Source organism: Prunus avium, chromosome 2, assembly GCF_965620075.1.
Source record: "Prunus avium chromosome 2, drPruAviu1.hap1.1, whole genome shotgun sequence".
Taxonomy (NCBI): domain Eukaryota; kingdom Viridiplantae; phylum Streptophyta; class Magnoliopsida; order Rosales; family Rosaceae; genus Prunus; species Prunus avium.
This window is the reverse complement of record NC_142285.1, coordinates 42646203-42669850: the sequence shown is the minus strand read 5'-3', so window position 1 is coordinate 42669850 and position 23648 is coordinate 42646203. Positions and strand designations below refer to the sequence as shown.

The window sequence follows — 23648 nt, the reverse complement described above, 5'->3', positions numbered from 1 at the left end:
AAGTTTTTTATTTTTATTTTTATAAATAATTATTATTAAAAAAGCACCCATTAAATGGTTTCCTTTCCTTGTATTTATCATAATTTGGTTTGTTTATGTTTTTTATCAAGGAATTAATGTTACAATCATCAAAATGTTTAAACTTGTCATGAAATGTTGACCAAAATAAACAAATTTGTCATGAAATGAGGCATTACAGAGAGCTACAACTTTTAGCTCAAGAAAAAAGTAGGGAATGAATCAATGAATAGTTTGTCGCATGTTTATTCTTTTTCCTCTATGATTGTAAAGGAAAAAATATTACAATAAATTAATGATCGATCACTAATTATCAAGTCATCATAATAACAACAATCACTCCTCTCTTTTTTTTCTTTTTTTTTCTCTTCAAAATCAAAACCGCACAACAAATGTCTTGCTTTTCTTAGCAGAACCAAAAGAAGATTCCCCACTGGATCCATATGAACGCTCCTCCTCATCCTTCTCATCAAAAGTTCCATAGATAGATGGTGAATATGCATGAGGCACGGCCAACGTGACAGCCCTCTGTAATGCAGCCCTGTACTCCTCAGTGTGTTCTTTGGCTAACGTCTCTTGCCGCTCCATTTTTTGCTTCGGCGGTATCTCCATAATTTGATCTTTCTCCAACATTAACTGAAGGGAAGTGGAAAAAAAATTGCAGAGGTTGAGACACCAGACTATTGCAAGTTGGAAACCTAGTCTTTTGCAAATGCAGAAAGTAGACATATTTCCTATAAAATCTACTTGAGGGAAAAACTAACCTTTAGAGCCCTTTGGGCTTCTCTCTCTATCCAAATGATGGCATGGTCTGAAGTGGCATTACAAGAAAGAACTATGTGCTCAAATCGCCCATCTACGGGCACTGCAGTCTTGACCACTGGGGGAAACCTTCCTAACCTGCAAACAAAAATATGCAGATGAGAAGTCCTTTACACAAGATAAGATCAACAGTTACTCCCTGCTCAGCAAAATATCTATTAAACTGCTATGTCTTTGGTTCAATGTGGATGTGGCAAATCCCGCATACACCAGGTACCATTGTATAAAATCCCTAATAGGAAAGATTTAGTTAACAGGACCTGGATATAGGTATATGATATTCTATGTTAGTTTGCATATTGACCACACACTGACAAAAGCAAGAACAACACGAGAAACTTGTTCTTAGTAATCTTGGTCAGGATAAAATAAGTTTCTGCAGCTATTTTGAGCAGATAATCCCAAAAGTTTGCTCATTAATGACTGACAATACCTAAAAGGCTTTCTCTCAACAATGTGATAGAGGCGGCCAGGTGCGTACAGCCTCCTTGGATCTTTGAGCATCTTCTCCTCAGGTATGCATGTGTCCCTCATGCATCGTATGCACAGTAGGCACGGCAAACTGTTTAACGAAATAAAGTCCAATTTTAACAATATATTGAATTAACATTTAAAAGGTGAAAATCCAGATAACTAAAAATCCAAAATTGATATGATCACCTAACTAATTCTTAAGATATTAAGTATGCCCTCTTTATGGGCCCCTTCAGCTGAAACAAAGCAATAGTTGAAAAGAGTGATCAGAGCCAATTATACCAGAAAAGTGACTTGAAAATGTCTTCCAAGGGTGTAGCTGTCCGAGGTAAGAAGTCATCCTGGTTCAGCATAATGATCAAAATCAAATCTAAGGAATGCATTTACGGAACTACTACTTAAAGATTATAAAAGTCTATTGTATAGTTGTGGGAATACATCCTTTAGTGTTTAGTTTTTCAAAGAATAAGCTCCCATGCATTGCCAATACAGACAAAGGAGCTTTTAAGATGAACAATTTACACAACAATGAGATAGAAGATGCCAATATATATATAATATAAGGCTGAAGCATAATAAGATGTATATTCCTTTAAACTTATCAAACAAATTCTTCCTACCGAGACAAAATATGAACAAAGAAAGGGATTAAATACTTGCCTGAAGCACAACAGAATTGATGACGTCTGCATATCTGACGGCTAAGTTCAATGACATACACCTCGCAGGTGCAATAGCATAGCCCCTAACCCTCTTCCGATCAATGTTCCCCAACCTATCCCTGTTCTGCACCACCACCATTGTTAACAATGCTGCTACACCGGACCCTAGGGAGTGTCCCGTGAAAGTCAAAGTATAATTTGGATACTTCTCTACCAAATCTTTCAAAATCTCACATTCTGCATCCAGAACCCATTCAGCGGCTTTCAATAGCCCATTGTGAACATACCCGCCATCAAATTTCTTCTTGCCCAGCTTATTATCCATAAGAACTGCATAGTCACTCTCTCTTGCCAAGTTAAGGCCTCTGAAGGCAAGAACTATATCAGCATGGTCATGATCAAGATATAATATATATGGAGGAGCTTGTCCTTGAGTATCTTCATATGTCTTTTTCAAAATTAACCAATCTGGTTTAATTCCATACCCACCAGGGGGCTCCCAAAGGGGTTGACGAAGGTCATCTTCATAAACAGCTAGAATGTAGCGGCAAAGGCGAGGAACAGGCTCAAATTCTTCAGCAGTGGCAACCCCCCAAGTCTCACTGTCATGACCCGCTGTGTGGAGGCATCGCTTCCAAGCCCAGCGGGTACATGCCAGACAGTAAACGCACTCAATGAGAGGGCAGCCACATAGGATTGACATTGAGCCCTACAGTCTAAAGCATACTATGACAGATCAAAACTCACAGATACAAGAATTCAATAAGATACTAATAACTAAGGAAATTTCAGCAGCACCTAAACATTGGGATTCCAAACGCAAGGATAGGCCAATTGGAAATAACATAGAAGTATGCATTGACTAATGTCACAAACAAGAACTCAATGGACTGAGCAAATTATAAGAACAGAGAGGATCTATGGAGATGAAAACAACACAAACAAGGATGGTCACAAATTAAACAACACAAATGACCAGATGGGTGTGGCAGAAGAAAGAGATCAAGCAAAATGTTCTATGAGGAACTCGACTCAAATTAAGGGTACCTCTAACCAGAGCTTGATAATCAAAAATTGAACCCAGAGCTGTTATTTATAAGGACCCAGAAGCTGAAACATGATACTGAACTCAATTGGATCTCAAATGAGGCACTGAAAAATCTTCAGCAGCTTTTGATCACAATTTCTACATCCAGTGAGACAAGCACACCAAAAAAAAAAACAAAAAACAAAAAAGAGAAGAAAGTAACCGATACCCAGACCAAGATTTCGGCTTTGATCAAATGCTGGAATCTCACGAGATTTAACATGCAGAATTGAAGATGGAGAGCATGGGATTCGTGGTCAATATTATATGAAATTAAAGCATGGTTTTTGCGTATGAGCTGGTGCTCAATTATGGTATTATACAAATTTGGTAGTAAGTTAAAGTTCAAATGAAAATTTAAAAAAGGAAGAAGTGTAAAAAGAAGGTCTATACCTGCAAGTCAATGCCCATTTGGGTTTTCTTCATTTCTTGAAGAATAGGTGGAAGTGGACGAAACATGAAGGCGCCCGGTAAAGGCCTCCCCAATCATCATCGTTGGCTTTACATTGGAAGTGGCAGTTGTGTAAATTGGCTCCACTTACAGTGGCATTTGTTGTCTTTTTAATTCATCTTCTCCTACCGTTCTTATGTAAATGTCTCACCTGCTCCCTCCATTTACTCCTTGCTCTTTTGACTGTAAAACTTTATTACAAAATACAAAAACTAAATTTCACACTATTATTGATTACTTTTTTTTTTTCTTTCTTTTTTTGGTTTTTTTTATTAAAAATATGGTGATGATGTAAATAATTAAAAACAAACAATCGTTGTATATTATTTCAAGTTTTTTTAATTCAATTCTCAATTTGACAAGAGATTTGTAACTCGAGTTGTTAAAAATAGTTACTTCTGCATCGCAGTTCCTCCATTCAAATCTCCCTCTTTCACTATGACCTGTATATAATAAGAAAAATCAATTATCTCTCTTCCAATTTACTCTTATGTGTGCAGGAGTTGAAAATTAACAAAACTTAGGCAAAAGTATAATCTCAACCTTTCATCTTAAAAAATTTGGACATGTAAAATTACAATCATTTTTTAATAGTTTGAAGCATCTTTGATCTACATGTATAAGACTACCAAAGGTGGTCCATTTTTTTACTATATATATAATCAAAGATTTAATTTTTTTTTACCATGAGTAAATAAATCAGCCCAAAAATTTAAAAACAAAAGGAGTACAAGATCCAACATTTTTTTCCTGTAATATAATTCAACAATTACATATTAAAATATTGGATTAGATTCTCCTCGTTTACATCACAATCATAAATCTTTGTTTATGTATAGGGCGGTTCTAATAAACTACCATCTCTGCACGCGCTTCCGCGCCTGCAAGAGGCTTTTTAAAAAAATTAAAAAAAAATATTTTAGAATTAAAAAAGATAATGGGTAGTTGTGTTCCATAAAAATAGGATCCTTTATCTAATTTTTCTTTTAATTTTAATTTTTTTAAATATGAAAAAGTGTGAATTTACTATATTATCCTCATTTAATTAATAATTTCAATTCTTAATGTTTGCATTAATCAAGGGCATTTTCTGGTATTTTGAATGTTTCACCATTCTCTATCTTTTGCTTTATATATATAGATTAGTAAATAAATGCTTGATCAATTGATTAGCAATTTATTTAAAAAATTAAAATTAAAAATTAAAATAAAGAAATGTAGCAGTAGATGGGCTTCGTATAGTTACTTCCTATGATGTCCAACAAACTGAACTCCCACTATAATTGAGACGTAGTTTTCTACAGCTGGGCCGAAATGGGGCCTTCATTTTCATTGACCAAACTACCCTTAAACTTTTTCCAGTTTCCCCATTAAAACTCGGTATATATAAAAATCAAGCTCAAACCCAAAAACCCTAAGCCTTCTTCTTCTAACCCGTCTCAGAGATCCTTCAAGCTCCGACTGAGGTATAACCCTAGCACTCTAGCGTTCTATTTCTCGTTCATGTCATTTCCTCATATCGTGAAACCATAAACGAGTACATTTACTGCTTATTTTCCCAGAAATATAGGAAGAAAATAGTAAATGCTGCTGAGCTTTCTAGCCTTTTGATATGTGTTCATCTCTCTGTTTCTCGTTTTGACTTTTGCACAATTTTTTTTTTTGGACTTATAAGGTTTGCACATTTAAATTTATTGTGTTGTAGCTAATTACTAACTGAAACGATGAATATCTGTGATGAATCTGGGTATCAAATGGGTACGTGATGAAACTTGTTTTTTGCTATTGTTGAAGCAGGTAATGGCTCCAAAACAGCCAAACACTGGGATTTTTGTGGGTTTGAATAAAGGCCACATAGTGACCAAGAAGGAATTAGCTCCACGCCCTTCTGATCGCAAAGGGGTAAGTTGATTCATATTTTACATCTGCAATGTTTTCACATCTTAAGTCATGCTTTGAATTTGATTGTTCAACCCAGAAGCCATGTTGATATGTTATACAATATAGGAATTTGTATTTGGTATTTGATTCAAGTTCTTCTCTTGATGGCTGAAGAGATTAGTGACTACTTTTGTTGTAATTTTAACTATAGGCTGCTGAAAATGCTTCAATTGCTGATATTATTTGCTGGTGCAGAAAACTAGTAAAAGGGTACACTTTGTGAGGAATTTGATCCGGGAAGTAGCTGGTTTTGCACCATATGAAAAGAGAATCACTGAGCTTCTTAAGGTAGGCAAGGACAAACGTGCACTGAAAGTTGCTAAGAGAAAGTTGGGAACCCACAAGAGGGCAAAGAAGAAGCGTGAGGAGATGTCCAATGTCCTCCGTAAGATCAGGTAAACAAGATTCTATTTCTCGTCTCCGAATCTTAAAGAATGCTAACCTGGTTTGAGAATTCATATCAATAGTTACTTATTGTCTTGTGTGACTTGTGATGCAGGGCGGGTGGTGGAGCTTCGGAAAAGAAGAAATGAGGCACATGAAAGCTAATAGGAAGTCTCATAATTTCCAACTAGAGTCAATATGTTAGAAATTCACCTCTACAATGTGTTTTTTCTACTCTGAGACTTGAAATTTTAGTTTCAGAAATTTGTTCTGTTTTGAATGTGAGCTGCAAATTGGAAAAAGCTGCTTGCCCAACATTTTTGCTTTTGTTACTTAATTGATTGTCTTGGTGGCAAGCCATTTTTGTTAGATAGATTTTGTTTGTCAGTGATTTTTAATTTATAATGTGCTTGTAGCTCAATGGTTTCTAGACCACTCAACATGACTAGATTATTCACTCCTATTGTATATCAATTAAAAAGAGACTATTTTAAAGGATGAAGAAGAAAGGAAAGAAAACTCGAGAGTAAAATATACTTATGGACAAATGCTAATTCCCTGATTTTAACCGTTCCATTTGAAATGTAACCAGGCAGTTTTATTAAGCAATAACGGTGTTTACATCTTTTTCCCAAACAAAAAGTAAAACGATCGGGTTTTACATCAGCCACAAGGGACTCGTGGAGCCAGATTGACCCATCCTCAATCCAAATACCAAAATCTGGATGATCCAATCCAATTAACTACAACTAAGATGTGTAACTATTTATTACAGAAGACCACCTAGCTATTCATCAATATGGTATAATAAACATGGGTGATGGATTATCCCCTTCATTAACAGAATCTCAAAACTGTTTTACAATTCTCACTCCTCAGCAGCCCGTCATCCGGAAAAATTGTTAAAGAGATAGGAGTCATGTCTTAAACTTCTGGGTGAGTTTCTCCACTCCTCCCCTACAATCTTCGGCGACGCGCTTTGCACCTTCTTTGAGGGCCAAGCTAAACTCCAAGGTACTTTGCTGCAACTCTTGGGCTGATCTGCTGGCTTTCGAAATGGCAGCATCTTTCAGTTCTCCAGCCTCTTTTCCAGCCTGGGGAATCCATTCCCTCAAATTGGATACAAGCAAGGCTATCTTTTGGATGATTTTATCAATTATATCTCTGGATTTTCCTTTTATATTTGTTGCTATTGCCTTCAGCTTGTCCATCAAATTTTCCGCCCTGCTGACAGTTCCTTCAACTGAGAACTGCTTGCCAGCATCAAGCCATGTAACTTCAGCCAAGGCCTCTTCACGGAGGTCATTGTCAACAACCACCTTGATGCCCTGCCTCTCCCAGCGATCTCTAGCCTCCTCAAGTACTTTAGCTTGTTCTCTTGCTCTTTTTGCCTCATCTTCAGCCCAAGCCCTGGATAACAAAGATTAGAAGTCTCACAAGGTTGTGTGAAAATAACAAAGTTACTAGACGCATAAAAGACACATAAGACTTGGATACTAAATACCTGGCCATGGACAAGGCTTTCCGTTCAACCTCTAGATCATACTGTAAGCGGGCAATCTCCTGGCTTTCATTTTCTGCTTCTTTCCTAAGTTTGCTAATTCTTTCTTTTTCATAGGATATTTCTACTTTGTTACTCAATAGGCTCTCCAATTGTTCCTCAACCTCATGCCTTAACCTTGACAGAACTTCCATTTGTGATTCAACAGCTGCACGTTCCTTCATTAAGGCAACATTATCTTCCTCTCTCTCGGATCTTAACCTTTCCAACTCACGTCTTGCTTCTTCAGCCATTTTCTCCACGGCGTCAATTTTTTCCCTCTCTATGGAAAGATCCTTCTGAAAACTTGCATTCACATCCTTTTCAACTTCAGCTACTAAAGCATTATGTGCATCCACAGCATTCTCTGCTATAGATTCTGCTTCAATACGTGCAAGCTCCTCACTAACCAAGTCAGAATACTCTCCAGTTGCCAGGGCAATAGCAGCCTGGGCTTTTGTTACTGGCTTATCTGGCTGGAATAGTCTGGTGTAACCTTTTTATAAAAAGGAAAAAAAAAGAAAAGAAAGGAAATGTTAACTATTAAACTCATAAAATTTGCTCGAAATTCAAAATGTAGTTATGACTCACCAAATGCAAGGGTAATAATACCCTGCTCTCCTGACAGGTCAGCAACAAGTGCAGGACATGCATCTGGATGTATCTTATCGGTGTCTATAAATCCAGAAATTTGGTAGAGGACCTGTCCAAGTGCACAATAATAAGTAGAGAGTTAAATATTCAGAACTACAAGCACACGAGTAGCTCCAAAAGGAAAAAAAAAACACTAAACAAACTTAATTTCAACAACCTCCTTGTCAGCTTTTGGGAGATTTCTTTTCTCTAGGGCCAATTTCCAACTTACAAGATCCTGGCGTGATAGAGGGCTGTAGCAAGGAATTTCAGAGATAAATAAGGTCAATAAGAAAATTATAAACCATGCAATCCACCCTCAAATCTGTAACAGAAATCAAAACAATGCTATATTTATATGGCAGATACGCAATTGAATAGATAGCTGTAAGCTCACACAACAAAGAACAACTAATTTCCACAGGTAAAGAGACCATCCAATGGAACAAGTACTCGTAAAATCCTCTATCAGGAATGGACCTGATAATCGGTTTGGAGATACATTGATGTAAGTGTGTCTTGTGTATTTGGGATCAGACAGAAAAACAACCAATGCAGAGTGAAGTTGGATAAAAGGTTGGAACAAGGAGAAAAACATGCTGGGAGTGCCAGCACAGTTCCTAGCAGTTGGGATGCCAACTGCATTTCAAGGAAACAATAATCTAAAGAGGAAACTATATTTCAAGGAATCTATTACACCACCTTTCAGGAGAGAAGTAGAACGGACTCTCATCTTCATCTAAGGAAGAAAGCATATCATTTCTTGACAGCTTGCTTGAGATAAGTCCAGCTTCAGCCAACCCTGAGAGGATGCAAATAAATTCCAATAAGCAAACAAAACCTATCACACTTTCACTTATGCTATAGCCCAAAAATCTAAAATTCAAACCTTGAATGGATGAAAAATCAGGGTCTTCAGGTGTAATATCGTCAAATGCAAGCTCGGTAACATTCTCAATATACATTGCAGGATATACTTTAGAAATTGAGTTCCTACAGATAACAAGAAGATATGCCAATAAATGTAAATATATAATATGCTTAAATAATAGCTAAACCAATCATAGGTTGCAAAGATTTATATCTTATCAGTCACAGTGAGAAAGGAGGTTTTTATACCTTGAAAGAGCACTACTTGCAGAAACCAACCAACGAGCATATTCACGACGAGTACACAAGTCACCAGGTTGAACTTCAGCCTCTATGACCTGAAAACAGTTGTCATATTCAAATTATAGATCACAAACTGTAGTAACATATTTGCAAGGAAATTATAAAATCATAAGAACATTGCAACTTGAGTCGAACATTTCCAATTAAAAAACTGTCAAATCTAAGGATCAAATGCAACAATAGAGTAAATTCTAATACATATATATTTGTCATAACTTTGGAACAAGGAAATTAAATGCAAAAAATGACAAAATGTCAATACCTTCAACACTTGCAGTGCTGATAATGCCTGCCCCTGAACCTGATCAACAACTGCAGGAACCAAAACCTTTCCAGGAAGCACCTGTAGAGCTGCAGAAACCACAGTTGGAGCAGGTATTCCAGCAGAAGAGAAGGAATTCCCAGCATTTGGTAATTGTGATTTGCTTTTAGATGACTCACTTTCACTTATGATATTCCCTTCCAGGGATGAACTGATTCCCTCAGCTAAGACCTGCAATGTGCTCAGGTGAAGGTTTTCTTTGGTTGAAGATGAGGCTACAGTCCCTATACTATCTTCAGACGAAATCTGAGGTTCTAAAATTGTGTTGGACTGTGAAGTAACTGAAACATCCAGACCTATAGGTTCATTTTGTTCACTAGTCTCAGGTATTCCATCCTGGGGTTCAATGCTAAGGTTTGAAGGATTAGCATCATAGGCTGGCAAGTTGGTTGGTTCCACACTGACTAGGTTCTCTTTAAGTACAGAAGCCAAATCTCCTGTACCTACAGTGAGGCTGCTGTCAAAATCCTCAAGCCCATAGGCAACAAATGAATCATTTCCATTTTCCGGTTCAGGCAGATTAAATTGCCTTGTGGATGTTTCAGGTTCTAGTAACTTGTCATCAGAAGTTGATTCATGTGGTGAAACTTCTTGAATGGATGCATTATTCATGGCGTCAGTGTCTCTGGATGTGTTCTTAAAATCTTGTACTGACAAATCCCCTATATCATTATCATTACCAACTCTAATTTCACTCAGAGACTCATCAATTTCTGTAGATGAAGAAGAATCCTCAATAGTACCTGTCCTTCCTTCTGGACTACTACTAGCATCATGCTTCATATTGCTTTGATCATCTACATCTTCTGTGCTTCTATCATTTTGATCATCATAGGTCAATGACATCTCCTGCTGTGTTGTTAAGGGCTCCATTTTTTGTTCTGATCCTGAGCACAGCCACATATGTTTCAAGACATAGCAGAAAACTAAATACATTGAATACAGGAACTTACACAACAAAACCATGAAAATGATACAAAAAACTTCCATCAACACTACCCAACTTTCAGTCCATATTCAAAGCTTGATGGTTATCGAAAGAAAGAAGACAGCTACTCACCGGAATTGTTTCGTTTTCCCAAAGACAATGCTGCAAAAGTAAGCCCCACAACAAAAACGGCTCCTGCTACTCCAGCTCCCGCAGTCCCTGAGAGCAAACTACTCCACAAGTGTCACTAGCCATACAGAGCATAAGAGGTAAAAAGAAAACGGCAATCTATTCAAACAAGCATTACCTCCAAACCATTTCCTCCTCTGTGAATCCAATGCATCTTCTCCATTATCGGAATCGGACCACCCCTTGAACCCATCAGCGGTCGAGTTTGACCCGACCCACGAACTACCATTACGACGGGGTTCCAATCCATTCCCAGGCCTCTCTCTGCCTTGAGCAACACAGAGCACTCGAGCCCGATGATCCAGCTTCCCCAGTCGCATCCGTACAAGAATGGGGGAGGTTTTAGTGCAATTGCCGTAATTTAAAGCCAAACGAAGCTGGAGCGAGCTCGGAGACCATGTTGCAGTCACAGTAGCCATGAAAACTCACTGCTGTTGGTTCAGATTGAGTTGATTACACCAAATTGAAACGCATAGAGAAGCTCTCGGTGGAAGAACTGAAAATTAGGGTTCTTATGAGCTTGAATTGCAGAGAATTGGATGGGATTCGGAGGGTTTTCTTGTTTATTGAAGAGGAACATAGTCTCTCTTTAATTTTCTTATCCAATATTTTATTTTATTTTATTTTTGTCTATTGGTGGGTGGATACATGAGGAGGCCCCGAGGGAGGTCCTTTTTGTTTAATTTTTTATTTTTGGTAAAAAATAAAACAAAATGTATTTTAGACCACTAGAAAAATATGTAATTCATTACATTTTTCTCGTAATAAATTATGAAGATGTTTTATGTGCAAATAATACATAAAAAATTAGGTTTGTAAAATTTTCAGTAATTAATTTTCTCTCTGTGTTTGTCTGTCTAGGTTTCAACTTTTACACCGATGGAAACAAAAACGAGCCTTTATGGTGGTTGTGAAAGTTCGATTTGGGGTTTCTGTTTTCTTTGGTGAGTATGAGAGCGGACGATAAAGTTGTCCTTAAGTACCCGAATTCACGAAATAATCGTCCTTAACTTGATAACAGGGTGTAACTCATTGAAAAATGACCTAATCAGTAGTCTTTTATTCAAACTCTCATGGCACTTTGGTAGTGTACATGAGAAACCTCATATTTTCCTCTAGTTTAGACTTACGCTAGTGCTAAAAAAAAAGGAAAATGCTAGGGAGACCAACTTGGGAGACCAACTTGGGATACCAACTCTCTAATAGAGCGTGAGACCCATTGCATTGGTGGGCTCCACCTCTATTAGAGAGTTGGTCTCCCAAGTTGGTATCCCTAGCATGACCCTTAAAAAAACCTTAACCTGGGTACTCAAAACCCCAAAGCCCAATGTGGGTCTACGAATCCTTAAAACTTGTTTGGGTTTTAAGCTTTCTTTTTAGACCCAATGTCTATGTGGACTCTGCTTTTATTAGGGCCCAGAACTCTACGAACAGCTGCTTTTTCCTTGAGCAGTAAACTATAAAGCAGAGAAAAAATATTCACGTAGCAGAGCTGTAATTGTTTGTTGGTAAATATTAACATAGCTGATATTGTTTCTTTTTTCTTTCTAAACAACAATAATATTGATAACAGTAGAGAAGAAGAATGAAAAAGGAAGACTAAAGAAGCAGAAGAGGAAGCAGAACAGTAAAGAAGAAAGCAGAGATTATTGAAACTGAGAATTGTATATTGATTTTCGTAGTAGTATTACACTGTAACAGTACAACCTTTATAGCTAATAACAATCTCAGAAGCTAAGCAACCGACTAACAACTTGTTTAACAAATCTGACTTAGAGCACGTGTCATCCATGTGCTCTTCTAACAAACTCAGCTGACCTGGACATTATAGTTATGAAATATAACATAGCTGAAGCTAAGCTGATGCAGAAAATGAGACAAGTAAGCAAGAGACCCTCTCCTCCGCTTATTTCAGTCTGGGGGATAAGTGAGCCTGCAATGGATTCTTCATGACTACAGTGAACTCCTGCTTTTCTGACAAGTCAACATCGTCTCCCTCCACAGCCCTCCACTCAAATTTCCAAACCAAATTAGCCACAAAATACTCTAGATGAAGCACTGCTAAACCAGAGCCAGGACAGATTCTCCTCCCCGCCCCAAACGGCATCATCTTAATCTCTCTGCTCCCTGTTAAGTCGAACCCTTCTTCTGCTCCTCCATAATCACCACCACCCAAGAACCTCTCAGGCTTGAACGCCATGGGGTCCTCCCACACTTCTGGGTCCCACCCCATCTCAGCCACCATGAAATTGATTGTTCCATTTTTGGGCACCACATGACCATTCAAAACCACGTCCTGTGTCACAGCGTGTGGCAGCACAAAGTGCCCCGGTGGGTGGCGCCTCAGACCCTCCAAGATCACAGCTTTCAGATATGGCAACTTGTGCAGGACCTCCTCTTTCACCTCTTCCTCTGTTTCCTCCACAACTCCTTTAATCTCTTCAAAGAGCTTGTCTTGGATTTGTGGGTACTTGACTACGTTGGCCATGATCCACTGCAACGCAGTCGAAGTAGTATCAGTACCCGCGTTGAGAAACTCCGAACAGAGACTCACTATTTCGTCTTCAGAAAGCTTCCTCTTTTCCTTCTCGTCAGGGAGCTGAAGATCCAACAACGTATCAACATACGCCAACACAAACTCCTCTCCTCTACCGCTTTCATCCTTTGCCTTGTTTTGTCGTGCTCGAATCAGAGGGATGAGCACGTCTTCTTGTTCCTTACGGAGCTGCAAGAACTCGTCCCAGTGCTTTCTTAGCAGAATCTTGGTCAATTTGGGCCAAAAATTGAGGAAATTATATCGCCCAAAACTCAAGAGCGAGCGACGCTGAACACCCTCTATTTCTTTGATTTGGTTTTCATCCAATCTGTCCCCAAAGCACATCAAAACCAGCAAGCAAAACATGGAGTATTGCAAATGGTCGACCACTCTGACGCCTTTGGGTTGGGATTGAGACTCTGTTTCGAGCTGGTTGACGAGGATGTCGAGAACCCATTTGCGGGCCCCACCGTAGGACTTGACTCGGGAAGGGTGGAGGATTTCGGAGGTGAGGTTGCGGCGGAGGAGACGCCACGTGGGACCGTAGACGGCGGAGTTGATGTTGTGCTGGTTGCTGTTATGGACTTTGTCGGTGGCTAAAGCCGGAGGGCGGTCGGCGAAGACGGCGCCGTTTTGGACGAGGGCCTGGTGGGCCAGGGAGCGGTCCGCGACGAAGAGGGCGGGGCGGGAGCCGATCTGGAGAGTGACTATAGGTCCGTATCGAGCCTTGAGGTTTCGGAGGACGGGCTCGAGTTCGGAGAATGACTTGCGGAGCCATAAGAAGTTGCCGATAACGGGGATGGTGAGGGGCCCAGGAGGGAGTTTGGGTTTGGAAACGGTGGGGAAGAAGAGACTGAGGATGGGTTTGAGGAGAAAAGAGATGCAGAGGGTGATGACGATAAGGAACCAGGTTTCCATGGTGAATAATGAGCAATGAGAGCAATGACACAAAAGACAGGACGTTAAAAAGACTCAATACTTTTTTTGAATTTTTTTTCTTTTGTTTTTTGTTTCTTCTTTTAGTAACGTAGCTGCCTACGAATACTGAAGTTGACCGGATATTTGTCTTTTGTGTGATATGGGAGACGCCTGAATGTGCCGGCTGTTTATACTCAACTACTCAACAGAATGGCAACTTACGCAGAAGAACACATAATGCAATGCATATATACCAAAATACAAAATCTATTAGACCGAACGAACAGTTTTCTACTGGAAAGTAGCATCTATTTTAAACTTCTGTCCTTCCTTCCTGTCTCATAACCAACGCAAAGCTATTTCAAAATCTCTAAGCTGTGTTTGCAATTTCATTCTTACCTTCTTTTCTTAAGCGGCACGTTACTCATTTCACACAATTAGAAACGGATTAAATTGTGATTTCTGAGTCAGTCACATAAGTAATAACCCATATATATATATAGCTTTCATCGAGGGGATCCCTCAAATTAGCTTATTTGAGGGACAACGTTGTAGGGCCCACTTCACATTATATTTCACTAATACAAACCGTCTATGTTTTAGATAATCGTTCAAAGATCATCTCTACAAAAAATAACTTGAATCCGATATCGTTTGACCTCTTAATTGTGTTATTGAAATTTTAGTACTTTGTTAAAACACCGTGTTCATTGATTTTGTAGGATATAATTGGATGTCGAAACGGTTTCCGATTTGTCTAATTTTTTGCAAGGATGATCTATGAATGTAGACTTAAAAAATAAAAGGTTTGGCTCATTGGAAAAAAAAATCGTAAGGTATCCTAAATGGTGTCTCTCAAATAAAATTCTCCAAACCACCACACAAGGTCTTTTGCTTTGTTTGTTTTTCAGGGACGTAGTTGCTGACGAACACTGAAGTTGACTGGATGTTTATGTATTGGTAAGTATTTGAAGCTGCCACGCATATATAGTTGAAACGTACCATGTCTTTTGTATGATAGTTGAAACTTCCTACGTCTTTTGAAAAAAGAAAATGTTAGGCCTATGGCTAGTTGTGCAGAAAAATACATCATCCAATGCAAGGCATTTTACACGCACACTACAAACCAAAATGCAAAATATATTAGACCAAATTGTTCTCTACTGGAAAGTAGCATCTGTTTCAAATTAAAGCTTTCCGTCTTTCCTTCCTCTCACCTCATTCTTACCTTGTTATCTTAAAAGGCACGTTACTCATTTCACACAACGAGAAATGGATCAAATTGTGATTTCTGAGTCGCATAAGTAATAACCCTTTCTTTTTTTTTTTTTGGTGGTAAACACTTTCAAGAGTTATGCAGTCTACAATAAGTCCTTAATTACACACAATCAACCAAAACAACCCTTCTCTCACTTATTTCACTCTTGGGGATAAATGGGCCTGCAATGGATTCTTCATGACCACAGTGAACTCTTGCTTCTCCGACAGGTCAACATCTTCTCCCTCCACAGCTCTCCACTCAAATTTCCAGACCAAATTGGCCACGAAATACTCCAGATGAAGCACTGCCAAACCAGAGCCAGGACAAATTCTCCTCCCTACCCCAAACGGCATCATCTTAATCTCTCTGCTCCCTGTTAAATCGAACCCTTCTGCTCCTCCACATTCACCACCACTCAAGAACCTCTCAGGCTTGAATGCCATGGGGTCCTCCCACACCTCTGGGTCCAACCCCATATCAGCCACCATGAAATTGACACTACCGTTCTTGGGCACCACATGACCATCCAAAACCACGTCCTGGGTCACGGCGTGTGGCAGCACAAAATGCCCCGGCGGGTGACGCCTCAAACCCTCCAAGATTACAGCTTTCAGATATGGCAACTTGTGCAAGACCTCCTCTTTCACCTCTTCCTCTGTTTCTGCCACCACCCCTTCAATCTCTGCAAAGAGCTTGTCTTGGACTTGTGGGTACTTAACTATGTTGGCCATGATCCACTGCAACGCAGTCGAAGTAGTATCAGTACCCGCGTTGAGAAACTCCGAACAGAGACTCACTATTTCACCTTCAGAGAGCTTCCTCTTTTCCTTCTCATCAGAAATCTGGAGATCCCACAACGTATCAACGTACGCCAACACAAAGTCATCATCTTTGTCATCGTCCTTCTTACTCAGCCTTTCATTCTTTGCTTTCTGTCGTGCTCGAATCAGAGGAATGAGCACGTCTTCTTGTTCCTTGCGGAGCTGAAATAGTTGGTTCCAGCGATTTTTCAACAGAATTTTTGTCAATTTGGGCCAAAAATTGAGGATGTTGAATCGCCCAAAGCTCAATAGCAAGCGGCGCTGAACGCCCTCGATTTCTTTGATCTGCTCTTCGTTCAACTTGTCCCCAAAGCACATCAAAACCAGCAAGCAAAACATGGCGTACTGAAAATGGTCTACCACTCTGATGCCTTTGGACTGCGATTGAGACTCGGATCCGAGACGGTTGATGAGAATATCCAGAACCCATTTACGGGCCTCGCCGTAGGATTTGACGCGGGAAGGGTGGAGGATCTCGGAGGTGAGGTTGCGGCGGAGAAGGCGCCACGTGGGGCCGTAGACGGCGGAGCTGATGTTGTGTTGGTTACTGGTGACGATCTTGTTGGTGGGTAAGGCGGGCGGGCGGTCGGCGAAGACAGCGCCGTTCTGGATGAGGGCCTGGTGGGCGAGGGAGCGGTTGGCGATGAAGACGGCGGGGCGGGAGCCGATGCGGAGAGTGATGATAGGCCCGTATTGGGCCCTGAGGTTTCGGAGGATGGGCTCCATTTCGGAGAAGGATCTTCGGAGCCATAAGAACCGGCCGATGACGGGGATGGGGGTGGGCCCAGGAGGGAGTTTGGGTTGATCGGTGGGTTTGGAAATGGAGGGGATGAAGAGACTGAGAAGGGGTTTGAGGAGAAAAGAGATGCAGAGTGTGGCGAGGATAAGGAACCAGGTTTCCATGGTGAGAAACTGACTAGCGTGCAATGAGACAAAACACAAATGAAATGAAATGAAAGCTTAACAATAAAGTTAAGGACTATATAGGAAGTGTAGAGAGCAAGAAAATATTAAGTGATGTACTTGCTGACGCATACTGATGTTGAATTGATTTCTTTGGAACTATCTACACACGTGTGGTGCATACCATAAGATTGGATAATTCGTAATTCATAGTCAAATGGATGTATTGAATTTTAGTTAACACGCTTAGACTTTGGCACTTGCATTGCATCCAAAGTTTGAATATCTTTTCATGTCTTCTTAAACAAAATTGATAATGTCCATTATGGGCACAGAAGAAAGGGAATGATGATGGCAATAGGGAGAAGCGAAGTTATGATGAAAATGAGAGTACGTACTATTGAACATAATCCTCATATAATGCTTTCGCCTTTCTATACCACCATATTTAGTTCAAAAATGCGAGTCATTTGATATTTATATATCACATTGTGTACCATATTTCTAAGAAAAGTAGTCCCCATTGCATTAATAGGTTCTACTTTTATTAGAGACGTGGTATGCAAATGGGATATGACTAATATTGCTCTTTAGGTACTACTTGACACACATTTAGCACTTATTCTAGCAATTTGGCACATCTACTCTCTTTATATACCTTCCATACAGAGGATAATATATGTAACAGAACTTAACACTAAATTTAAATTGGGGGGGAAAAGCTTACTAAAGTTGAATAGTGTAAATAATAAGGTGACAAGTTTATATTTAATCAGCCAACTGCAAGGAAATATAGCGAATGGTTGTAACAAAATCTGATTGAAAGGGTTAACTTTGGGAAGAAAAAGAAAAGAGAATGAAAGAAGACCCTTCATCATCTTGTTCCATAGCATCTGCCTCATCCTCAGATGATGTCCAGCCAGTAGATCTCGGGGTGTTCTTTCTACTTGATGATGCCACATTGGTCAAAGCAGTTCGTATTGCTTCTGCATGAACTGCATCACCAACACAATCATTGAAGCTCTACACCGTATAGGAGACAGAGATCCTGCCAAGATTAAAGTTGCCACACAAAATGATAAGTTTCCACATTTAAGATACATATATATTTTTCATTCATAAAACGAGTATTGAAAACCAACAAATCAAATACTTCATTTTGCTAAACAGCTGATCTCCGCAAAAGCAGCACAAGCAACTGCTCAATTGAATTGAATTCTCTGAAACAAATTGAAAAACTTATTAATTCTAAACATTAAGCAGAATAAACCCAGAACAATTGCATTCCATTAACGACAATGAATTATATTTACGCAATAACCTAACAACCTAAGAAGGGAAAAAAAAAAAAAAAGAAGAAGAGGAAATTTCAATTCCATTTCTCCGAAATAAATCCAAATTGCACCCCTATGATCTAAACACGTCAGCAGCAGAGGGTCCGGCGAGAAGGATTTTGATACAAAATTAAAATTTGAATATTTAAAGAGTATAGTCGAAAGGCTATACTTGTTAAATATAATAAATTCGAATATTTAAATGGTATAGCCGATCGGCTGTACTCTTTAAATATAATAAATTCGAATATTTAAACGGTATAGCCAATCGGCTATACTCTTTAATGTTGTTAGGTTTTGTGCACTCTTGATTTTTCTTTTCTCTTGCATCCATCACCATAATTGGGCTCTCAATCACATCACTTCTCGCCTTCACCTGAAAGATCACAGTGGTGTGTTTGGAAGATTAATTTCGTTGAAGACATAGGGTACCGTCACTTAATGAGAACATTCTGGGCTGCCCGTATTGTTGATCTGTCCACCTCAACAATTAAGGTGGATGCAGAGGATACAGATCTTGGACTTTGCTTCAGAATAATATCCCCACTGAAAACTTACACATTGCAAGTAAGTAGTTGATTGGTTGTTGGTTATTTCATTATTGTAAACATGCAAGAAAACAGAAAGGGGTAGTACAAAAGACACAGCGTCCGCACGATAATAACGTCCGGATGTCCGTATAAGAGAATTTCTGTATATATATATATGTATGTATATAAGGCTTTTAAATGAATCAATATATAACAACAGAAAAATAAAGATACAAGAGTTTGTATTAACCAAAAATACTAACTTGCAGAGATGATAGAGGCTAGCAGATTTGCTATGTCCTTTAGATAGTATTTCGCCCCCACTCCTGTGCTTGTGGTTCTGCAGACAACTGTCCACCAGGATACAACTATCAAAACCAAAATTCTAGCACTTGAATTTTGGTATCTGGCGAACTACAGTATGGGTACTCTCAATGCATTTCAGCGTTGTGTGAGAAGTATTGGGTTTCAAAAGTTGGTTATTTGCTCCGTACGTTTGGCTATTGAAACAGATATGTCTGAAGTTTGAATTTCAAAATAATTGAAATTATCTGAAATTCAAAAACTTAAATATATAAAAATATATATTTAATTTGAATAAGGCCAACAGGTCCAAAGCCCACTTCAGAAAAACCCAATTGTGTTAATTATAATAAAAGATCACTACTCTTATAAAGAATGTAGGAAAGTTATAACTTTCTAATCTGGGACTCTTTTCCCGCTCAAAGTCTAACAGATAACTCTACTAAGAAAAACACGAGAAAAAGCGACTAGGCTCAAGTTTAGCTCTTGGAAATAATAAGTTGATATGTGATAGCATTTTCTCTTTATCTCATTTGTAACCGCAAAACTAGTTTAATGTTGATCAAAACAACTGTCACTGTCTCCCCCTTGCAGGCAGATAGGATACTTTTTGCCTCAAGTCAATGATGCTAAATAATCCTTGCATTTTTTCATTTCATCTGAATCAGTAGCTACATAATTGAAGTATCCGGGACAGCATTCTTCTGACAGGCCACATTTTCCATCCTGTTTTGGTCAGACTGAAAATGATGCAGATAGGATGGATTGGATAAACAGAATAACAGGAGCTATTCAATCTCTTTTGAATTCTCAGCTTCTTGAACAGGCCCCTCCCTCGAAAGCTTTGTGACAAAGTTTCGTTGTATCTTATGCATGCCGCCACATCCTAGAAACATGAATCTCAAGACTAGTATAAAATTCACTTATGGTGTTCGTCCGCTAAATAGCAATGAAAGTAGAGAAGATACCATAAAATTCAACAGAATAGATTATGTTTATCCTATGACCCCAAGGCTATTTTGCCTTGTTTTGTTGTCCTATAGCCAGAAGAGAGAAGAAGAAGAAGAAGAAAAAAGAACAAAAAAACCAAGACAAGGGGAAGAAAAAAATCACCCCATGACAAGAGGAAGAAGAAAACTGGCGGAGAGAAAGAAAAAAGAAAGAGAGAGAGAGAGAGAGAGAGAGAGAGAGAGAGAAGGAAAAGAAAGAAAAAATAAAGAGAGAGGAGAGATATTGTTGGAATTTATGAGGTGTGATATGTGTTGCTCTGATACCGTTGTTGGTTTATGTGTAAAGGAGTTTAGGACAATACGATAATAGTTGAATAAAATAATTTTATTACACTGAAGGAGAATAGTACATAGATATAGGCTAATTGGCCATCACACTAAATTTAGATTAATTTGGGCTATTTGGCCCTCAACATACTTTAATATTTAATTTGGGTAGCTTGTTTGCTCCCATATAGTTTGGGAGTTGGCTTGTTTACTCCCCACATGCATGACTTAGTTTGGGTCGGGTAGCTGGTAGCTTCTACGTAGGTTGGGCTGGTAGTTTATTAGTTCACTCCACATCTAGTTTGGGAGTTCTTTTTAGTTGACTCCACCTTTTGATTATTTGCCGACTCAGCCTTGGTCCACCGACTTGGACACTTTCTCGCAACCACGTGTTTGTAGTAGTCATGCTCTAGAGATTTCTTCCACAGCCATACTTAGCCATTCACTTGTCACTTTTTCTAAAATATTCTACCCATATTCATTTTGTTCTGCCTACAGAATCACATAAGTCAACCCCTATATTTTATTCCAGTCTAATATATAAGTGTTTAATAACACCAACAACCATAAACCCTCTCTCACTTCACTCTTGGGGACAAGTGGGCCTGCAATGGATTCTTCATGACCACAGTGAACAATGGCTTCTCTGAAAGGTCAACGTCATCTCCATCCACAGCTCTCCACTCAAATTTCCAAACCAAATTCGCCACGAAATACTGGAGATGAAGCATTGCCAAACCAGAGGCAGGGCAAATTCTCCTCCCCACCCCAAACGGCATCATCTTAATCTCTCTGCTCCCTGTTAAATAAAACCCTTCTTCTGCTCCTCCACATTTACCACCACCACTCAAGAACCTCTCCGGCTTGAATGCCATGGGGTCCTCCCACACCTCTGGGTCCCACCCCAAATCAGCCACCATGAAACTCACAATGCCATTCTTGGGCACCAAACGCCCGCCCAAAACCACGTCCTGGGTCACAGCGTGCGGCAGCAGAAAGTGCCCCGGCGGATGGCGCCTTAGTCCCTCCAAGATCACAGCTTTCAGATATGGTAACTTGTGCAGCACCTCCTCTTTCACCTCCTCCTCTGTTTCTGCCACAACCCCTTTGATCTCTGCAAAGAGCTTGTCTTGAACTTGTGGGTACTTGACTATGTTGGCCATGATCCACTGCAACGCAGTGGAACTAGTATCAGTACCCGCGCTGAGAAACTCCGAACAGAGACTTACTATTTCGTCTTCGGAGAGCTTCCTCTTTTCCTTCCCGTCAGGAAGCTGCAGCTCCAGTAACGTGTCAACATATGCCAACACAAAGTCGTCGTCATCATCTTTGTGGTCGACTTTTCTGCTCAGCCTCTCAGTTTTGGCCTTGTTTTGTCGTGCTCGAATCAGAGGGATGAGCACGCCTTCTTGTTCCTTACGGAGCTGAAATAGCTCACTCCAGCGGGTTTTGAACAGAATTTTTGTCAACTTGGGACAAAAGTTGAGGAAGTTAAATCTCCAAAAACTCAAAAGCAAGCGACGCTGAACGTACTCAACTTGTTTGATCTGGTTCTCATTCAACTTATCCCCGAAGCACATCAAAACCAGCAAGCAAAACATGGCGTACTGAAAATGGTCGACGACTCCGATGGCTTTGGACTGAGTCTGAGATTGAGACTCGGATCCGACGCGGTGGATGAGAATGTCGAGAACCCATTTACGGGACCCACAGTAGGATTTAAGGCGGGAAGGGTGGAGGATCTCGGAAGTGAGGTTGCGGCGGAGGAGGCGCCAGGTGGGGCCATAGACGCCGGAGCTGATGGTGAGTTGGTTGCTGCTGGTGATCCTCTGGGTGGGTAAGGCCTGTGGACGATCAGCGAAAAGGGCGCCGTTTTGGATGAGGGCCTGGTGGGCAAGGGAGCGGTTGGCGACGAAGATAGCGGGGAGAGAAGCGAGGCGGAGAGTGACTATGGGACCGTATTGGGCATGTAGGTTTCGGAGGATGGGCTCGAAATCGGGGATGGATTTTTGGAGCCATAAGAAGCTGCCGATAAGGGGGATGGGGTGAGGGCCAGGAGGGAGTTTGGGTTGGTTGGTGGGTTTTCCCTTGGAAATGGAGGAGGGGATGAACGTGAAGAATAGAGTGAGGAGGAGGAAAGAGATGCAGAGGATGAGGGTGGCGAGGAGGATAAGGAACCAGGTTTCCATGCTGAAAAAGTGACTACACTACAAGAAAAACGGGTATTTATGGTGCAATGCGCGCAGTAAATAAGTATTTACGGCGTACACTGCCACGAAAGGCCGCCTTAAAATATATATTTTATTTATGGCGTGCAAATGGGTGCCTTAAAAGAGTAAAAGAGTAATTTTATTACAACTTATGGGCTTCATTGCACCGTGTTTGACTTATTTTTTTTAATAAAAAAAATTTAATCTGCTTGCTCCTGGACACACGATTTCATAAAAAATAAGAAGGAAAAGAAGTATAGCAACCAGACATAGAACAAAATAACCATTTCATTGAGAACTATACCAAATACCAATCATAATCAATTCCTAAACTTGAGTTACTCACATCATCCAACCCTTTCATTCATGAATATAACAAAAATCAATCTCTATACCCGGGGGGGCGGTCCTACACCTAGGGCAAGGTAGGCTGCTGCCTACCCCAAAATTTTCAAAAATAAAAAATACCCCATATATAATAGGCCAACTCATGTGAAACATACAAACATATGCCCACCCAAAGAGCAACCCACATGTATTCATAACCTAAAATTTCTCTCTTCTTTAATTATCTCCTCTTTAATTACCTAACCCCAAATTTTAAGATGTTGTATATGACAACATTGAATCTAATATATTTTAAATAGGTTAGAATTATGTGTTCTAATCTATTCTAGTGTTTACTTAAGAATGAATTATAATTTGCTAACTTTGTTGAAATTAATTAGGTCTTTGATTTTTGGAATTTTGTTGAGATGTTTGATTTGATATTGGTATTGTTGAGATGTTTGATTTTTTGTTGGTATGTTAAGTTTGTGTTGGGGCATGAAATTTTGGGTTCTCCAACAAGTAATCTCGTAATCAATGTTGAGAGAAGCCGAACACCATCTACGATTGCTACCAACTACCCCAAAATTTTCATAAATAAAAA

The 23648-nt window shown here is 39.6% G+C and overlaps 4 protein-coding genes and 2 pseudogenes across 6 annotated transcripts; 1 reads left to right on the top strand and 5 right to left on the bottom strand.

Annotated features, from left to right (window-relative positions):
- Positions 1-210: 210 nt before the first annotated feature.
- LOC110767630 (alpha/beta-Hydrolases superfamily protein) lies at positions 211-3441 on the bottom strand. The gene is made up of 5 exons (XM_021971218.2): positions 1975-3441; positions 1597-1655; positions 1274-1402; positions 783-918; positions 211-654 (listed from the first exon to the last, which is right to left on the bottom strand). The coding sequence occupies exons 1-5, from the start codon at positions 2677-2679 to the stop codon at positions 394-396; spliced, it is 1290 nt and encodes a 429-aa protein (XP_021826910.1). The 5' UTR covers positions 2680-3441; the 3' UTR covers positions 211-393.
- A 1444-nt stretch (positions 3442-4885) lies between these two features.
- Positions 4886-6212, top strand: LOC110767633 (large ribosomal subunit protein eL36x). Its single transcript, XM_021971222.2, has 4 exons — positions 4886-4980; positions 5312-5416; positions 5651-5850; positions 5955-6212. Exons 2-4 carry the CDS (start codon positions 5315-5317, stop codon positions 5986-5988), a joined length of 336 nt encoding a protein of 111 aa, XP_021826914.1. The 5' UTR covers positions 4886-4980; positions 5312-5314; the 3' UTR covers positions 5989-6212.
- Positions 6213-6415: 203 nt separating this feature from the next.
- Positions 6416-11253, bottom strand: LOC110767628 (GPI-anchored adhesin-like protein). Of its 3 annotated transcripts, XM_021971214.2 has the most exons (11): positions 10743-11253; positions 10568-10654; positions 9627-10394; positions 9448-9536; positions 9132-9220; positions 8902-9005; positions 8715-8814; positions 8191-8266; positions 7971-8082; positions 7344-7875; positions 6416-7249 (listed from the first exon to the last, which is right to left on the bottom strand). In XM_021971214.2, the coding sequence occupies exons 1-11, from the start codon at positions 11041-11043 to the stop codon at positions 6757-6759; spliced, it is 2751 nt and encodes a 916-aa protein (XP_021826906.2). In that variant the 5' UTR covers positions 11044-11253; the 3' UTR covers positions 6416-6756. The 3 variants fall into 3 exon arrangements, with proteins under 3 accessions (XP_021826906.2, XP_021826905.2, XP_088105231.1); XM_021971213.2 differs by having other exon boundaries at positions 9448-10394; XM_088249105.1 differs by having other exon boundaries at positions 9448-10394; positions 10568-10665; positions 10743-10886.
- Positions 11254-12270: 1017 nt separating this feature from the next.
- On the bottom strand, positions 12271-14282 carry LOC110767585 (cytochrome P450 89A2-like). Its single transcript, XM_021971167.2, has one exon. It carries the CDS (start codon positions 14076-14078, stop codon positions 12531-12533), a length of 1548 nt encoding a protein of 515 aa, XP_021826859.2. The 5' UTR covers positions 14079-14282; the 3' UTR covers positions 12271-12530.
- Positions 14283-15351: 1069 nt separating this feature from the next.
- LOC110767627 (cytochrome P450 89A2 pseudogene) lies at positions 15352-17118 on the bottom strand (annotated as a pseudogene).
- Positions 17119-20547: 3429 nt separating this feature from the next.
- LOC110767752 (cytochrome P450 89A2 pseudogene) lies at positions 20548-22714 on the bottom strand (annotated as a pseudogene).
- Between the last annotated feature and the right edge of the window lie 934 nt (positions 22715-23648).